We start from the raw sequence: 19891 nt of genomic DNA on the forward strand, positions 1-19891 counted from the left end.
AGACAAGAAAGGAGACAGCGCGAGACAAGAAAGGAGACAGCGCGAGACAAGAAAGGGGACAAGGCGAGACAAGAAAGGGGACAAGGCGAGACAAGAAAGGGGACAAGGCGAGACAAGAAAGGAGACAGCGCGAGACAAGAAAGGAGACAGCGCGAGACAAGAAAGGGGACAAGGCGAGATAAGAAAGGGGACAAGGCGAGATAAGAAAGGGGACAAGGCGAAATAAGAAAGGAGACAGCGCGACACAAGGCAAGACAAGTTCGGCACAGTGCGAGATACGAAATGGGATAGCGCGATACAAGAAACGGGGCAGGGCAAGACAAGAAACGGGGCAGGACGAGACAAGAAACGGGACAGAGCATAACAAGGAACGGGACAGAGTGAAACGAAAAATGGAACAAAGAGAGACAACAAAAGGGACAGCGCGAGACAACGTGAGACAAGAAACGGGACGACGAGACGCGAAAAACTAGAAGGACCGTGACAAAAGACAGGTATTCAAAAATTCTGCATTTGATTATATCAGGGATGCTGAAATTTTCTTTTCTAACAGAGAATGGTATAGTAGGAAAATGAAAATTCGACGAGCACATGCCCGCTGTTACATAAAATATCCTTTATTACGTAAGGCGAGACTGGCTGCGTGCCCGAATCTCTTTCCACAGGAAGAATCGAAAGCAGCGAAATTGAAGCTGTAATAACAAGGATATTGTTATTGAAACAGAGCAGCATTTCAATAGAAATGGAAACAAATGACATCCGAAAACATTTAAGCAATTCATGCATGGAAGGTCATTATTAACATATAAAACTGGATGATTCTCATCGAAGCGACATTTATCAAAATGACCTTTCTGTGGATCTTGCTTGTGGCATCATCTCAAATCTTGCTGGCTGTGAATTCTGTAAGTAGGTCAAGGGCGTGCATATTTTGTGCTTACGGATGGAAATTTTAGTCTCTTCTTTTATTATATAAATGATAAGAGATATTATGTTAAAATATATTCACAGATTTCTTTGTTTTTTTTATTTTTTCATCTGTTTAGGTTACAGACATGCAGATTCTATCATCACTGCATTTCTTTGTTTACTCTTCCTTTCAGACTAAGGACAAGGAAATCTTTCACTATTTGCATTCTAAGTTACCCCTTATGTTATAAATATTACCAATGTTGTGAGGTGGATAGTTTTGTTAATTTGACGACAATTTTAAACTAAAGGGGAAAACAAACAAAAATAAAAGTTTAACATTCGCTTTAATTTACATCAAGAGTTTTCACAAATGATTAAGATTATGTAATAATGAAGCCGTGTTAAATATCAGGGACAACCAAAATACTTTGAGGATAAATCTTGATCCACTTTTACTCTATGTGCTACAGATAACATGATCTGTCGTGATTCAACGCTAGCCCTCTTGGCGGAAAGCTGCTAGGTAGCCTACTATTACGGTTATGCTGTAATATTTCTTGTCATATAATTTAAATTAAAAATTGTTGCATTCTGAACAGCTGTGGTATGTTGCAGATTCAGCAAGAGAACTTACAAACAAATATTCTCATGGGGGCAAATAAAAAAGCTAGTTTTTTCCTTCCACCATGTTAATAATGTCAAAACAAATGCTTATACAATTACGAGGGCCGTCTAGAAAGTAAGCTTCCATGAGGCTGTTTACAGAAAGAAAACACAATTTCATGGAAAGATTTATTGGAACAGATACAGCAATTGTTGAGCTATTTTTCAACATATTCCCCATCGGAATTGAGATATCTGTCACACGGTGGAATCAACAGAGAGATACAGACAACTGTTACACATTTATTCCTATCCCACGTGGCAAACTTCAACACAGGGATGCTTACGTTGATCCCATGGTATGACAAATGTCTCAATTCCGGTGGGAAATATGTTGAAAAACAGCTCAACAATTGCTGTATCTGTTCCAATAAATCTTTCCATGAAATTGTATTTTCCTTCTGTAAACGGTCCCACGGAAACTTGCTTTCTGGAGGGCCCTCGTAATTGCGCTCGAGTGGCCAAAATTTGTGTAAGCACTTGTTTTGACATTATTAACATGGTGGAAGAAAAAAATAACTTTTTTTATCTGCCGCCATGAGGATGTTTGTTAGATTTCATATTTCTGTTTATTGATTTGTGGCGGAGAAGTGTTGAAGACGGGTTACTTCTCGTTGGCCTTTATTTTTATACAACTTTCATCCCATTTTCAAATAATATTTCTGTAGTTCAAAAGTTTCGTTAACGAACTTCATTCTTTATAGGCACCGGTAACTGATGAAGAAAAGGATATGAAGGAGTTGAAGGATTTAATGCTGAAATGTAATGAAAGCAACCCTATAGATCCAGGTAAGTAAAAATAGTTTCAATCTACAACGGAACGCAGTTGAAATTTGGTGATACCAATATCGGGACACTTCTACGTAACAATAAAAAGAAACATCGCTAATCTCTTTATCACGATAATATGCACGTAAAGAGTCCCGCGCCGTGACGTCGTGGTCTAAGGCATCCCGCCTAGGACTCGCGTTACGGAATGCGCGCTGGTTCGAGTCTTCATGGGGAAGAAATTTTCTCATGAAATTTCGGCCAGTGTATGGGACCGGTGCCCACCCAGCATCGTGATGCACTTGGGGAGCTACGATAGGTAGCGAAATCCGGTTACGCAAACCAGCTATAACGGCTGGGTAGCTCATCGTGCTAACCACACGATACCTCCATTCTGGTTGGATGAACGTCCACTTTTGCTTCGGCATGTGACCGTGAGGCCAGCAGCCGGCTGGTCGGTCTTGGTCCTTCATGGGCTGTAGCTCCATGAATTATTATGCACGTAAAGATTATCCTAAGACTCTTACCCTAACAAGACGCATGTTGTTAGAAAATTGCCAACACCTCATTCTTCGAATTGAAAATTTTGTTTTTGTAGTACCTACGCATTAAAATGACGTTAATGCTGGGAAAAACTGAAATAGTAGCTTCTATATTAAATAATAATATGTGAACTGAGTATGTAACAATTGTAGTGCACTTTGAAACTAAAAAGCGCTGGACTCCGGACGCATTTCGCAGACATTATCAACTTCATCTCATTCAGACGCTAAAACTGCCACTCCTGGCATAATATGTAATGAACATATTTTGTTTTTTAGAGTATCTGATACAACTGAACCTGACCGGCAGTTTCCCAGACGAGTCAGTGGAATCTGCAAAGGTAAGTTAAAGCTATATACAGGGTGTTTCTAAATTAGACCGACAAACTTTTGGATCGGATAGACAATCTCCTTTCAAACACTTTTCATCAAGAAAACCATGGGCTCGGAACCTTCAGTTTCAGTGCAAGAAGGGTTTAACGCTACAACACAGTTTGTTTACTCCGTCAGAGCAGTATCATTCTTCGATCCGGTTTGTTTATTTCCTGATCATGTATTAACCAAATTGATTACTACCTGTGGTTTATTAAACCCCTATTAACTCTGAAGATCTTCCAACACGCATTGTCTGCGAAGTAGCTGAAATCAGGGAAATGCCTGGCGTCTTTGAAAGGGTACGACAAAATATGGCACATCGATGCAATGCTTGTCTGGAAGTAAATAGACTTGTACCAGCACTTGTTGTGATGAGACAGTAAAGCATTGGATCCATCCTTCTAATTTAACACTGAACTGAGTGATTTTTCTTTACATTCCGTTTGTTTTCTTAGTGTTTTTCTATATGTTTGGGTCAATAAATTGTGCCTGTAACATGAATGATTTGTTTATTCACTTTTCACTTACGATCGAACCATGTAATGACATAAATCCTTCTTGCTCTAAAGTGAAGTGTCGCAGCCCATGGGTTCCTTAACGAAAATTGTCTGAAAGAAGGTTATCTATTCAATCCCAAAGTTTGTCGGTCTAATTTAGAAACACTCTGTATATACGTATATTACATTTTACTTCGATCATATTTAAAATTAAATAACATTAAAACAACAATAAGAATATTAACAATATTCTTTCTCACAGAATCATCTTTGGATTTCTACGAAAATAAATTCTTCGGGGTCTCAAAAACACGAAATCGCCACAAATTCAGGTACATAAAGGGGTTGTTAAATTTTTCTCTACCAATAATTAACATACATTTAATACTCTAAATTTCTTTCTAATATAAATAAGTCCACAATTTGTAGAGTGTTACGTATCGCACACTAGACTACAATATCAAACAACAAAAGCAATTTGACAGTAAAACTTCTATTTTATTTTATTCAAATTTTTCCAGCCAAATAAGTTCTAACGTAATGTTTTTATCGAAACCCAACAAACCTGTGATATTTTAAAAGACGTAAGCGTAACCCAACAATTAAAATTAAACAAAAGAGCATGGTCATGGATTTACTTTTAACATCAGACATAACAGACATTCCTTGCAAGCGTACACATTAGGCATTACTTCAGTACGATGCGATGTCAGTCAAATTCTAACTACAATTAAGGAGTAGATTTCATAAAACTTCTCGTTAGAAATACTCTCGAACCTTAGCTTTTATGCATACATTACAACCGCATGTATTGTAAATCTATTCTACAGCTTCCTACAAAAAGCATCGTAAAATTCAATTGTTCTCTATTAAAAAGCGTAAATAAAACGGAATTTTATGGGTTTTAAATGAAACCGTCCACGAATAAACAAGATGTTACGATTTTTGTTCCTCTTACTTTACGAACGCATACCTAAAAAGTAACAAGCACTTCCTTCCACTATGCAAAAAAGAAAGATTTCCTTGCGATATTTTCCATCACAAAATTAATTTACTTACATAGGAAGAGCCTATCGACACACACCGATGGTTTATTTTCCACACCAGCTTTACGGACTGAAGAAATGCCAGTGTTCGAACCACAAATACGCGTGAAAGTTTCCATGCAAAATTCAAATACACTATCATCCAGGACGAAGTCTGTGAACTCCGAGCAAAACAGAAAACAGTATAGTTTCTTTATTCCTTCTTTCACCGCTAGATGACAGCACTAGGTCCGAACATCATCTTCACACATTATTTTAACCGATTTACGCTTGCCTATTTACCTTCACTGTTGATTAATATTAGTGACTAGGCCACGGAACTGTATGCATCAAACAAAACCTGAAAATATACATGCAATTATGCAGCAAACTGTTGAAATACGCGCTAAAAAGTCAAATATATACAGTAAAAAATACACTATATAGAATTTAATTTTGTTTAATAATATGATATAAATGAAAATAAGTTAAAGTAATAATTGGCATCAAGTCATTATCATTTTCATTAAATATATTTTTTTTCTATAAATGTATTTATTACTCATTTTACATACACATTTGAATTGGTACATTTCTAACTTTCCAACTTTATTTTTTACCTTTTTTTGTCATTCACGTAATAAATAATAATTACGTGGCTGTAAACAACCAACGATTTCTCTAGGTTCTCTACTATGAAACTTCTCTTATCTGTTGGAAAACGTTTAAATGCCACATTCCAGCATTTTTTAACTGAAAGTATTTTGAAAAAAAAATAATAACATTCTTTCCCTCTTACAAAAATTGTTTCCCACCTCGGGATTAGAATCGTTGAGGTAGAAGGTTCTACCACCAAAATTAGCCGTTTTTGGCCGGCGGAAAAAATGCGAAATAGCATTAATGGACAGTGAGAGAGAATAAGCTTGTTGAGTGTGCTCAAATCTCCAAATATAGTGATGTTTATTGCCGCAGGAACTCTCGACTGTATTGGACTTGTTAAATATGAAGTGGCTATCCAATAACTTACTTGAGTTTTTATTCGATATTCGTTTTTAGCTATGATTTGTGAGTGGAATGAATCCATTCGATTGATTTCAAATTATTGAGCAATTCAACAATTTTGCGTTACGGAATTACTTGATCGTTTTTCTTATTGCATAGACTCGTTCCCATGGGCTAACAATGGAAGTTATAGGCCAAAAGCGACTACAGTTGACCAGATATTGTACTATTTCTTGCTATGTATTTATACTTTTGCGTATTAAATCTGCTTTTAAATATTACTAACAGATTTTGTGTTTGTTACAGTGCTTCGTCCATTGCATGTACGTGGAAACTAAACTGGTAAGTTTCTCCTTAAAATGTAACAATTTATGTTTCTTCCAATTTTACGATTTATGGTGTAAGGCTCATTACTAATTGTGCTGAACCCTCAAGGAAGTGTCAGAGGTTTATTTTATGTTCTCAAACAGATGGATAAAAATGGGCAGCTGCATGCAGACAAAATAAAGGACGTTTTCAAGATTCATCAAAGTCCCGCAGTTACAAAACAGGCTGACTTGGAGATGTTCGTGGATATGTGTATCGTAAAAGACGGTGAGTGGCACATACTTCCTCTATAATCCGTATGCCTTGGAGGATTAGGAATTAATGCGGTTATATTCTTGAAGCTATGTCATTATTTTAAATTCAAATTAGCTAATTTATGAAACTAACTGCTCTGTCGTCTTAAGGATCACAGACAAAAATGTTATAATAGTAATAGTAGTAGCAACAGAAACAGCAGCAGCAGTAGTAGTAGCAGCAACAGTAGTAGTATTAGTAGTAGCAACAGTAGTAGTAGTAGCAACAGAAGTATTAGCAGCAACAGTAGTAGTAGTAGTAGCAATAGTAGTAGCAGCAACAGTAGCAATAGCAGCTGTACTAGTAGTAGAAGCAACAGCAGCAGTAATAGTAGTAGTAGTAGTAGTAGTAGTAGCAGCAGTAGGAGCAGCAACAGTAGTAGTAGAAGTAGCAGCAACATTAGTAACAGCAGCAACAGTAGTGGCAGTGGTGGTAGTAGTAGCAACAGTAGTAGTAGCAGCAGCAGCAACAGTAGTAGTAGTAGTTTTAGTAGTAGCAACAGTAGTAGTAGTAGTAGCAGTAGCAACAGTAGTAGTAGCAGCAACAGTAGTAGTAGTAGCAGTAGCAACAGTAGTAGTAATAGCAGCAGTAGTAGCAGCAACAGTAGTAGTAGTAGCAGTAGCAACAGTAGTAGCAACAGTAGCAGTAGCAACAGTAGTGGTAGTAGTAGTAGCAGCAGTAGTAGCAACAGTAGTAGTAGTAGCAGTAGAAACAGTAGTAGTAGCAGTAGCAACAGTAGTAGTAGTTTTAGTAGTAGCAACAGTAGTAGTAGCAGTAGCAACAGTAGTAGTAGCAGCAACAGTAGTAGTAGTAGCAACAATAGTAGTAGTAGTAGCAGTAGCAACAGTAGTAGCAACAGCAATAGTAGTAGCAGTAGCAACAGTAGTAGTAGTAATAGTAGTAGTAGCAACAGTATAGTAGTAGCAGTAGGAACAGTAGTAATAGTAGCAGTAGCAACAACAGTAGTAGCAGCAACAGTAGTAGTAGTAGTAGTAGCAGCAGTAGTAGCAGCAACAGCAGCGACAGTAGTGGTGGTCGTGGTCTTGGTAGTGGTAGCGGTTGTAGTAGTAATCCTATTGAGTCGAGTGCGACTTCTGGTGATTCTGTGGATTTTCTTACTAAGGTGGTTCGCGTCTTGCCATCCCTTTTTCTCATTCATTAATTGCTTCCTAGTCTTCAGCGTCTCGGTTATTTTAAATCTGCAGGAGTCCAGCAATATGCTTAAATTTATTGTAGCGCCACGGACGATGATGATGATGGTTTATTATTATTATTATTATTATTATTATTATTATTATTATTATTATTATTATTATTGTTGTTGTTGTTATTATGCCGTCCTGTCTTGCTTTGCCTCTAGGAAATCTCTCCACGCCATAGTTGCTCGAAGTTCCTTCATCCAACTCGTACATCTGTTTCGTTTTCTGCTGCCATCTGTGTGGCCCAGCATCCGATCTTTCTCCAGAGAATACTGTCTTCTCATTAGTTCCCGAAGTATTGAAATTTTGGTTTTGTGACTTATGCCACTTAAGATTTCTCAGGTTGTACCTCCTCTAATATGGATTTATTCGTTATCTTTTCCGTCCATTATATAACTTACCCAGTGACCTTCAGGAGGTCCAGAGTTCAAAACCGTCTAATTTCCTTTTGTCGCACTTGTTTAGGATCCAGCTTTCACATTATTATTATTATTATTATTATTATTATTATTATTATTATTATTATTATTATTATTATTATTATTATTAACCTTAGTATTTATGGAAAGTCCTACATCCATGATTCATTTATACGTATTTCATGTGTATTTCCTGTTTAAAATGTTCCTCCTTACTGGCGTCTTTGCCTAGAAACTAGTAATTTTGTATGAACTTCTTTACCATTGACTCTTATGTTTATTTGCTGACAGTTCCCTTAATTTTTTTTTATTCTATTCAGGAACATAGTATCCCAATTTAAATAAATCATAACAACAAACCATTAGATTAAAACATTTCTTCGGACTCAATTACTACATCATCAAATAATAAGTACAGAAATATTATGAACTGAACAGTACTAAAATATGTTTATTGGATAGCTAATAAATACAAGTTACTGGAATCAAAAAATTTAAACACATTCAATCATAATTTGTTTAGCAATACAACACAATCAGCACCTTCTGATTGTCCACTTCCAAACCTTTTATTTCGTTCGTCAATAACTTATTATTTTGTAAGGTGAGAATAGGACATTTTTATTGCAATTTCATTGCGGGAATTTTCACTTTCCACTTTCCTAACCATGACTTGATTCACACGCCTGGATATTTCTTCAACACACTGACCCAACTGTGTCATAAAAATAATCGACACTCACAACTCAACTGCGTGCTAGCTTTTATCAGCTAGCTCAACTCACGGCGACCGACTTTGACCACACCGGGAAACTAGTTTCAGCTGTTTCTGATCAACCTAACCGGCGGACACCTGATACAGTAACACGTCAATACAGTAGATAATGCTAGATGATCAGATTGTTCAATTCATGTAGAGATAAGCTAATATTTGTAGTAATTGAGGCGTCCTCTGGAATAACAACATAACGTACGTTACGTCATTTTTCCGTTTCCAGCATAAATATCGAATATTTAATAATACATTTCCCTCCTGAGAAAATATTACTTCCCCTCCAACAAATACAGCACCATCTAGAAACATTTGAATGTCGTTCCGCGCGATGTTGTTATACGAGATCTAAAATGTTTGATGCTCTGTATATCACATTCAAGATTTTGTAGTTAAGTTCTTGTTTCAGAGAATTACAATAATTAATTGTAATAGTTATGATGAGTTTATTTAATGAGTAGGACGAACTGTAAAGATAGTAAGAGTAGAGCAGCTAAAAGTAGGATTAGACTAGATAGGTTATCAGTAGGACAAAGAAGTAATATAGATAGATGTAAAGTAAATAATAGGGTGTAGGCCTAGCTAAGACTATAGTACAGTAAAATGATTGTAGTGTAATTGTAAATAAGTAGGGTCTGTGAGAATGCGGAGTAGTAAAAGAAATTGGTATGTTTTTATTATGAATAGGAAATAGTAGAAGGTAGGATTAGAACGAAAGAAGGAATAGTTAATAAACGCAGAAATATAGTAAGTGTGGTGAACGAACATGAAAGACATAGTGGATGAACAATGGAATGATGAATAGGTGTCGGTCATTAATATCGGATAGTGTATAAGTTGTAAATAGTGTATGAACGGGACTGCTGGCCCGAATACTAAAATGTGAAGGGCCAGCAGGACCAGGATTTAGAGTGAGAATAAACCATATACCATATATCATGTCAATTGTAATAGTTATAGTAATTATGATCAACTATATATTCATTTACAGCTGGCGAGACGAATCCATGTGAACGAGCGTATCGTTTCTCCAAATGCCTGATGACTGAGGTGAGCATAAAGGAAATAATATTTCAAAACTCTAATAAATAATTCATTCAAGGCTTTCATTTAAATATGTAAGAGAATTTAATCCACAAAGGATTTTTCTGGTATCTGCAAAATTTGCAGCATAAAATGACCAATAAAAAAGATTTCATAAGGTGGCTATGAATTTATGAAGTGTTTTGAAATTATTCAAATAATTTTATTCGATTTCATATTTCTTATTACTTATAGAATATTTATAAGCAAAGAGCATTATTATATCCTATGACTGATCCATACAAAATTTCAGAATCTCTCAAGTTCTACGCGGAAGTTCGGTGATTGGCGGTAGTTTTCTTGGCCGTCAATAAGCAGTAGTTTAAGGTAGGGCTTTAAAGGAATAATCTTTTAATCATTATAATGGCTTCAATATCCCTGAGGATTACTAAGAGAATAATCTGAATAGTACAGGGAGGTCCAACGAAAAGTGGAGTCTGCCGTCAGCAGTTCGGTTTGGCACTGCTTGTCTATTATGTTAAATTAATAAATAAGCCAAATAGGTCTATTGAATTAAAAAGGAATATGTTAAATGAATTAATAAATAAATGAAACATGATATTAGACCTTCTTAGATCTAATTTAAATGTATTGTTCAAAGTGATTACCCTCAACTTCGATAGATTTTTGGGACACAATTTCAAGCGCACTCGAATGTCATGAACCATTTCGTCCGCAAGTTTTTTTATTTACATACAACAGTTCTTTATTAATCTACACACAAATTTCTAACATCTCCACCACTTATGAAGACGTTTATAAACATAGGCCTAGGATTTGAAGAAACTCGTGTTTCTGGGTACTATAGTCTGAAACGTTGTTTCAGTTTCTTGTGACTTTTCTCACTAAATCTTCGACAATAAAATTTCTCTGAGCTGCAGTAAAACCATTTCACTTTTTTTTATTCATCCTCATCCCACCGAACTAAGCTATGGACTGCTGGTGGGATTCCTCTCACACATTTCCACAACATTCATGACCTTGTGTGCACGGCTTGGAACTCCACGACTCGTTGGATCTCATGTATGTAGAATTTAAAACTTCAGACTTCCAGATTGGCCGCTCGTGTTCAAATCTCGATGTGTCTAGGTGAAATGTATAGTGGAAATTTATTGTGTTAGAGTAGGCCTAGGTTCACTCGAGATATTACTGTTTCCAATGATATCGCTACATCAATTCTCCGGCATTATCCTTTCACACCAAAGTTCCCGGCGTTGCCAGCCAGCATTGTAACATAATCAGTGACTCTGCTTGGCTTGGCTTGGCTTGGCTTGGCTTGGCTTGGCTTGGCTTGGCTTGGCTTGGCTTGGCTTGGCTTGGCTTGGCTTTTCGAGGATGGACCCAAGACGGATACACGCACAGGTTCACAATGGCCCATTGTGCGGCTTATATATGCGATTATTTTTCAAAATTTGATAGATGGTCTGGGTGGCATTCATAAACTCGATGCTGACAGAAGGGCCATCCTGCCTGAGTCCTGACAGCCCGGTTCCAACTATGTATCTGATAAAACCCAGGGCCAGGTTTTATTAGTCATTAAATCCTATATCAGCATCAAGGACCTTACTACCTCCAAGGATTCACCACAGGCATATTTTTAACTATTGAAGGACGATCGACGAAATAAATATGAAGATGGAGAGTATTGGTGGAATGAAAGAGGAAAACGGGAGTGCCCCTAGAAAATTCCTCTGCAACGTCTGTTTGTTCGCCACAAATTCTATCACGACCAGATGGTGCATCGAACGCGAGTCTCCTAAATGGAATATTTATATATTTATATGGAAGCATAGTGAATGAGAGAGAGAGAGGGAGAGAATACGAGTGTATAGCATATTTATTTCTTATTTAAACATTTTGAGCATGCAGAAGAGACAACGTAATGTTGGAAATCATTCATTAAAACAACTCGCAATGTTAACTTAAAATAAACTGAATCAGTTATATTGTTAAAATATTTTTCATATGAAACAATATTAAATTAGATGATTTTACAACAAATGGAGATCATAGCTTAATAGCATCTTTATGCTCTTCAAAACACCTGTTTTGCAGGTATGTTCTAGAAACAGAGCGTGAAGTTAATACACTTTACATAGGAATACTCTGTATGCAACATACTATAGCCCTATGATGAAAATCCAGTAGTTTTACTTCTGAATAACAAATAATATGATGAATATTTCATTTTCTCGTACAAATGCACAATACCGAAGCAAGTGCTTAACAAGTTAGTAACAATAACCCTTTATAAGAGACGTCTCCAAAAGCCTACTCGCTAGTAAGCCCCTGAACGGAACTGAAGCCAGTAAGTAATGAGCGCGCTCCGCCTCACCCATCCCCACCTGTACTGTACTCAATGTTTATGCGCAAATGAAGAGCAGTGGTGGACTGTCATTATCACTGTATTGGTCGGAGTGTTCGACCGTTTCACAATGTCTTCTAATCATAGACGTAGTACATTCAAGGATGAAAGGGAAGAGAAATATATTTTCGTGTTAGTGGGAAGAATATGAAAAGTTTAAGTTGTTCGAAAAATCTTAAGAGTGTGTTAAAATTCAACATGTGAAAATAATTTATTTTGGGACGTCTGTATAACTGTTGGTTATATAGAATAATAAGTATATTACGATACGTTTACACTCAGTTTCGCAAGATATACTTACAGTTTTCGTCTCATTTTAGGTGAAATACATACAAATATTTTGATAAATTTGAAACAAGAAAATACAAACACAAATCACACACGTATCCTCATTCTTAAACAAAAAAAACTTCTTTCTAGCTGTGTTCTAACTTGGAATATTGGAAAATCAATGAAGCCCTTTACAGAATGAGCATTTGTAAAACCGTGCATACAGAATGCCTTCTAGATGTAATACGAAATAAATTATTACATTATTGAATATTTCCCAATCAAAAGTAGAAGTTTCCTAGTATGTCAAAATAATATACAAACGTAAGATATTTCATATCTTTTCGGTGTTATTATTTGTAAACATAAGGGAGATCGTTGCCGCAATCCCTCACTGACCGCTCCCATCTGTAGAGGTACGAGTCTCTCCCCACTTCAACAGCCTTACAGCACACTGTGTTCTGCGGGCAGCATCGGGATCACGAATGACTATACGCGTTTTGGAGACCTCTGCTTTATAATATTACTGGATGCCAAGAAGGGAACGATTATTTGGAATATTCAGTAGAAGAGTGCGACATATTTTTTTAATTGTTTGGAGACGGATCATATCTAAAGACCTAACACTCAAACTTGATGGTGATCATGATGGTAATGTCTCAGTTTAACAGCCTTTAATAAAAATTAACAGCAGAGATTTTATTATCAAAATAAAATGGAAGTTTCTTAAAATAAAAGACGAAAATATATAATAGAATAACATATCAGAAGTAGATAAACTGTTTGAAATATACAAGACCACAGAAATTGTAAAGAACATTATTATAGAACAAGAAGTTAAACATAGGCCTACGTAGGCCATATAGAAACAGTATGTAGTAATTATGTATAACTAAGTAAACATTAGTCCAGCGCCGTGGCGTCGCGGTCTATGGCATCCTGCCTAGGACTCGCGTTACGGAATGCGCGCTGGTTCGAGTTCTCATGGGGAAGAAATTTTCTCATGAAATTTCGGCGAGTGTACCGGTGCCCACCCAGCATCGTGATGCACTTGGGGAGCTACGATAGGTAGCGAAAATCCGGTTTCGCAAACCAGCTATAACGGCTGGGGGGATCATCGTGCTAACCACACGATACATCCATACTGGTTGAATGATCGTCCACCTCTGCTTCGGCATGTGGACGTGAGGCCAGCAGCCGGCTGGTCGGTCTTGGCCCTTCAGGGCTGTAGCGCCATGGATTTACTTTTAAGCAAAGAATACCTTAAAGAATCAAATAATGACGAAGTCAACTTCAGAATTATTTCACGGAGCCAAAGATGTATTATTATTATTATTATTATTATTATTATTATTATTATTATTATTATTATTATTATTATTATTATATTTCAATATATCTGCATACTTAAAATCTTTCGGTGAGGATCTATTGCATAGTTTTAGCAAATAACTTTTACTCACGAATTGGAAACTTTTATCCCCTCTTCCTTCGTTGTACATTAACACAATGAGACTTAGCAGTTCTAATAGATGCCTTGTAAAAGATCGAATTATTTACCTACATTTTTCATAATTCTCTTTCGTGATTTTCTGAGATAGAACCATAGTAGCGTCGTTATCGGTAGGAATATCGTTGACAATTTCCTTAACTGCTATCTCTCTGGATACAGCAGACAAGATACTGTGCCTTCTTCTTTGTTTTCTTGCAGTAGAAAGCTGTTTGTAAGAACAGTAACTCACTGACTGACAATAATTCTAAAACCCAACAATAAAAGAAAATGTGTACAAAAATATAGTATGGGCTACATCCGTTTTTAGTGCTTCTTCCGCTTTACACAAGTATTTTTCGATAAAGACTAGAAATATTGTTTTTCGTTTCCGCGTTGAGCAGATTCCGCAATATACGAAATAAATAACACCATAGGCCTAATGCCTATCTTATCTATAAGGACTAGAGGGTTTGTTTACTCACGTTCAGCCTTAAATAAGACGAGAGTAAATCATCATATCAAGCAGTGTTTCTCGTCGAGGTGGAATGGTTTTGAGAGAAGATGATAGGTTGCCCGTATAAAAAGATAGATCAAGATGGCTACTGGTGGTTCACAGCCGGAGATGTTCGGACGGTTGGAGGAGGAAGTGGAGGAAGAAGGCGGCACGATCCGGGAGATGATAACGAGCTTCCTGAAAGACATGGGTTCGACCGTGCTCGCCGTGCTCAACATCCTGAACGAGGTCCGAGAGGTGGTCGCTGCCGCGCTGTCAGGATGAAGACAAACCCGACCAGACTCTTGGCTTCGTTATAAATGGAGCTCTTATTCAACGCACTGGAATTAATATTTCTAACCATGTTGCTTGAGGCAATCTCAATTTTCTACATACTTATAAAGTAATGTCAGCAAATATTCTATTGCCTTTAAATTGATATGGTTTAGTAAATACAGCAATTCTAAAGCAACAGAAATGTCATGCCAGAAATATTCCCTATTATTAAATAATAATAATAATAATAATAATAATAATAATAATAATAATAATAATAATAAAATATTCACCATCATCATCAACTTATAGTATTACAGAGATATTCTCATCTTATGGCACCTCTATACTGAGAAATGTGTTAATGTTTTATTAGGTTATGAATGTGTTGATGATCAAAATAATAATAATAATAATAATAATAATAATAATAATAATAATAATAATAATAGTAATAACACCCACTAATCATATTATGTTGGAATACATTTTATTAATGAAGTTAATGATCAAAATAATAATGACAAATAATGGTAATGATAATAATAGCCTAATAACAATAATAATAACACTGATATTCACTATTTATATGTTGGATTCAGAAGCTCGAATAAAATTAATTTGAAGGAGAAAGAATATGACAAAAGGAAGAGAGTAACTAATATAATTAGGATGAATAAAATCGTGAATATATAGAAAAATTCCAAACGCTAATAATAATTCATTATACTGTTATAATAGTACATAATGCAACAAGCCTATAATAGTTGTAATTAAGACGCAAGTATGATTGTTTATGAAACGAGCACAAGCGAGTTTCATAATTTTCATACGAGCGTCTTAATTACCATTATAGGCAAGTTTCATACGACTTTTTATGCTCGACCATATTTCTAACTTGAAAGTATTCAAAATTATGGTTATGTGCGAACTGACCTGAATTGTGAGATGTGCGCAGACGCGAAAGTATTGATTTTTTCCGAGGCCGAATTTCATTGACCTTGGCACAGAATAAGATGAACATTACTCTGATATAACCTGAAAATTGATTTAGAATTGAAAAACGAGATGACAAATTGAATTTATTTGAATATTACTTACAATTAACTCTAATTATTATAGTAACAGAACATAACCTTCTGCAACAGTATTGGATTTCCAGCCTCCGTGACTTTTCGCTAATTCTCTTTCGAGTGCATATCCGAGAATAATCGATACTTGCGGTTTTATAACGGTACAAAGCTGATTTGTCATTGGCTGAGGTTTTATAACGGTACAAAGCTGACTTGTCATTGGCTGAACACCTGTACTTTAATGAGTAGGTGTACTTTAATGACATGCATTGAAGGACTGCTACCAGGTGTATAATTACTACATTTCGGCATGGTCGAGCATAAAACTAATTAATAATTACAATAATAAATATTGCGTAAATAAACAGTCAAGGTCACATTCCTTCCTCTCGTCTTCTCCTGAATAACCAATAACATGCAAGTCCATCAAACAATCTCCAATAAATACAGAACAGTAACATATTGTAATGGAAGTTACATCGTAAGAAATTTATCATTTTACGTGTAGTCCCATTTAAAGTTCTATGTTATTTCTGCATTGTACGACAACGAGTAAAAGACGGGAAGGTAGATTTGAGATAATTACTAAAAAAATTTAATTATTAATGATAAAATGATGTTATATTTTACTCTTCCATCGAAACTGTTTCAAACAGGAATGAAAAAAATGGAGATCATAATATGATTTTCATCTCAGTTTAAATTAACTTAAATGTAATATAACAAGTGCACAAGAAATGGATCAGTACCTAATTCAGTTTGATTACTATAATTTAACGTACCGGTATTTCAAGATTGTTGGAGGTTGATTTTATGTTTCAGAACATAAAGAGTACCTAACACTTTTCAGCAACAGAAGTATATCCTCAATATTACATCCAACTGTAATATGTCTATATTTGTAATTTCAATGTCATTCAGTGTCTACAGACACTACTTCAACATCCTAAGCTGTTTTATCCAGAGTCAAGTGTACGAAATTTAGACTGGGGTCAGAAGAAAGAAAATATTAAGTACGACACAATTACAACTTAAGTTCTAAACTTACGTTTCATTTAAACTCGAAACTCACGCACTTCAGGAAAAAATAACACAGTAAACGAAAACATGTAGCCTACATTATTCAGACTAGATATACAAACTTGAGAACCATAGTAACCAAAACAATAGGACAACAACAATTCATAGAGCTGCAGCCGTCGAATATCTCCCATGCTGTAAATTTATCATGTACAATGTCGTCATACATGATCGAAATTTAAATTAATCATAATATTATTTAAGATAGAGTCAATAAGCAATGTGTTCCAATGCAATCGGAATCTAGAACTTGAGTCTCGACGAGAATTACGTAATTACAGCTCATACATTATGTCCAGACATTCCCCCACTCTTCCTACAGAGCTGCGTACGAGATCGGATGAGTCTACTTACGAGTTATAGGGGAATGGGTTAGCCTTTGCCTTGAACTCCGTAGACACACGCTCGTCCTTCCCTTCTACTTCTACCCCCTTCACAGAAACGTTGTTCCTCTACTGTGCATCGCGAGTGTCTTGACAAGATGCATGAGCTGTAAGTTCGTATAAAATCTCTTCGTTCGAAGTTCTTTTAATATAAACCATTATCTAGCATAATCGGTCGCCATGTTTGGTCCGCTCAAAGGGTTAAGCAGCACTCTAAAGTCAAACATAATACGCCATCACACTCCCCATCGATAAAGCAAGACTGATATGCATGAATTACAAACTTCAATTTTAATTTTTTTATCGATTGATTACACCATACGTATCGATAATTTAACAGTGACAACTATTAGGAATTCTAGTAACATATACAAGAATCAAACCTTGCTGCAATTCTTAGAATTAAGGAGAATTTCTTTTGACCTAAGGGGTATATTCATTTAGATTTATTAATATTCATTTTACTTAATATTCTGTAATACTTTAAAATAATGTATATTTAATAATTAATAACATAATTTTAAATAAAAAATCTAATCGCTGTTTTAATATTAACAACATTTTGGCGCTAATATAAAATATAACCATAAACCATGTATGATAACTAATAATGTATATACAGATGTGGCCAAACTATTACAGGAAACAATATATTTGTGGTAAACTAAATAAATATACAGTACCTTTGATGTATTATATCATCTGACTACAATAGAATAAAATGTCCTATTCAATTTTACTTGTGCACTTCATTACTTTAGATATTAGTTAACTATTTGACACAAAATAAACATATTAGAGTATTGTGAACTAATCTATTCTTAGCAGTTTATACTCTTAAATAATTATTTATAAAGTCACAGTAATTTTACAATATTGCAAGCTTCATCCATTTACTCGATAAATATAACTCTGAGACAACGGTAAGATTAAGTGATCTTCCTAATCACAGGAGCCTCATGGCAGAAAATCTTGAAAAATGTCTGGTAGAATAATGAAATAAAAAGTATGTTGAAAACATGCTGAAAGGAATGAAGACACTAAGGGCCGTATCCATAGACATTTTTAGCGCGGGCTTCCAGTGGATGATCAGCGTTTTTCGTATTCATAAACCAGTGTTAGCGATAGGATATGATTTGAATTCTGTACAAGTAACTAGTGGATAGCCGGGGCTAGCTTAGTACGCTCGTAGCGCGTGCTGCGAAATGTCTATGAATAGCACCCCTAATAGTCTAAGTCTAAGTTATGGTACATAATGTACATGTATTCCAATTTTGAGGTATGTAGTATAAAATGTTTACAACAAGATGTTAAATTAAAAATATATTTCACTGTAACAATTTGGCCACATCTGTAGCTATTTCAAAATTAATTTGTGTTTTCCTTCAACATTTACATTTTCTTGTCAACATTCTTCAACAGGAAATTGAAAGCACCGGGAAGAAATAGTGTTGACAACACCTGACCACGATCTTCTGTATAAACATGGAAATATAATGTTTGGAACCTGATAAAATAAATATTCAACAGAGTGTAATCAAAATATTGCTGGACTTTTATGTACTAATAAAAACATTCAATTTGTTGCTCCTTAGTGTCGCACTGTTTTATTTGAATGAAACCTCTCCTACTCCAAAATATGCAGTACTTCTGTTAATTCATTCACGCCAAGATTTATATAAAAAAGAAACAGTCTCGCTGAACAATGTGGTCTTTTGTTTATAAAAGAAAAACGCAAAAACAGATGGAACGCGAGTGACTTGCTTCTTCATAAACTCATTGTCAATGTCCCATCCCCCTTTCTAATCAGGAAGCTAGTTTTCAAATGTGCAAGGTAAGTTGGTGATTCAGAGTAGACTACTATAGGGAAACAACTTACAAAACTCCCTTGGTCTGCGCATGCGTCAATCTCAAAGAGTGGCACAATATACTATTCATCTTCTCCTTCCTAATTGTCAGCCAATAGTAGCGCGTACTGATAGCAGTGATGGGTCAGATGACTTGTCAATCAGTAGCGATAATGGTTCAGATTAATGGAGGGAAACTTACAGCGGTAAGGTTTAGTAATCTCCTACAACGAAGTTTTGCCAGTTGTAAGCTTATAGTATAATATTTTCACTGTATAAGTACACTATCCGTACTGACGTCGCTCTATCTTGAGCTCTGACGCAGTAAGCGACGTGTTGTGTACAATGGCATCTTGTCACAAAGCAAGGATTTCTAGTGTTTTGTGTTTCAGTAGTCTAATAATGTTGTCAACAAAACAGCAAAATTGCTGACAAGAATAGCAAAGTAATTTTAATGTCAGATTTTCAGATAAGTTATGATGTAATACAATAAATATTTATTTGACCAATTTTTCAGTCTAAAAACTTATCTTTAGAATAATGAATTACACAAACCATTATTTCTATTCATTATTATAATGGTTTTCTAATCTATTATTGTAAAGATATGTTTTAGACTGAAAAAATTGTCAAATAGTTATTCTATTAAAAGTAGAGTATAGTAGTTTATTTCAACATTTCTTTCACTTACAGTATATCATATCAGCTAAAAAAAACTGGTGACTCATCAATGA

At 35.4% G+C, this 19891-nt stretch overlaps 1 protein-coding gene and 1 long non-coding RNA gene across 2 annotated transcripts; both read left to right on the forward strand.

The window, feature by feature from the left end:
* The first annotated feature begins 844 nt into the window (after window positions 1-844).
* LOC138705680 (uncharacterized) lies at window positions 845-6126 on the forward strand. The gene is made up of 4 exons (XR_011333728.1): window positions 845-905; window positions 2280-2364; window positions 3165-3226; window positions 6091-6126. It is a non-coding gene; the product is annotated as an uncharacterized lncRNA (long non-coding RNA).
* A 128-nt stretch (window positions 6127-6254) lies between these two features.
* Window positions 6255-18904, forward strand: LOC138705601 (uncharacterized). The gene is made up of 4 exons (XM_069834202.1): window positions 6255-6378; window positions 9787-9845; window positions 14622-14901; window positions 18733-18904. Exons 1-3 carry the CDS (start codon window positions 6255-6257, stop codon window positions 14781-14783), a joined length of 345 nt encoding a protein of 114 aa, XP_069690303.1. The 3' UTR covers window positions 14784-14901; window positions 18733-18904.
* Window positions 18905-19891: the final 987 nt, after the last annotated feature.

Source organism: Periplaneta americana, chromosome 9 (genome assembly GCF_040183065.1).
Source record: "Periplaneta americana isolate PAMFEO1 chromosome 9, P.americana_PAMFEO1_priV1, whole genome shotgun sequence".
NCBI classification, from domain to species: Eukaryota; Metazoa; Arthropoda; class Insecta; order Blattodea; family Blattidae; genus Periplaneta; species Periplaneta americana.

Bases quoted from the DNA above. Each gene is read 5' to 3' on its own strand.
- LOC138705601 (XM_069834202.1), top strand. From the start codon at position 6,255: ATGGATAAAAATGGGCAGCTGCATGCAGACAAAATAAAGGACGTTTTC. The intron at 6,379-9,786 runs GTGAGTGGCACA...ATTCATTTACAG, and splicing joins TATGTGTATCGTAAAAGACG to CTGGCGAGACGAATCCATGT. The intron at 9,846-14,621 runs GTGAGCATAAAG...GGTGGTTCACAG, and splicing joins CCAAATGCCTGATGACTGAG to CCGGAGATGTTCGGACGGTT.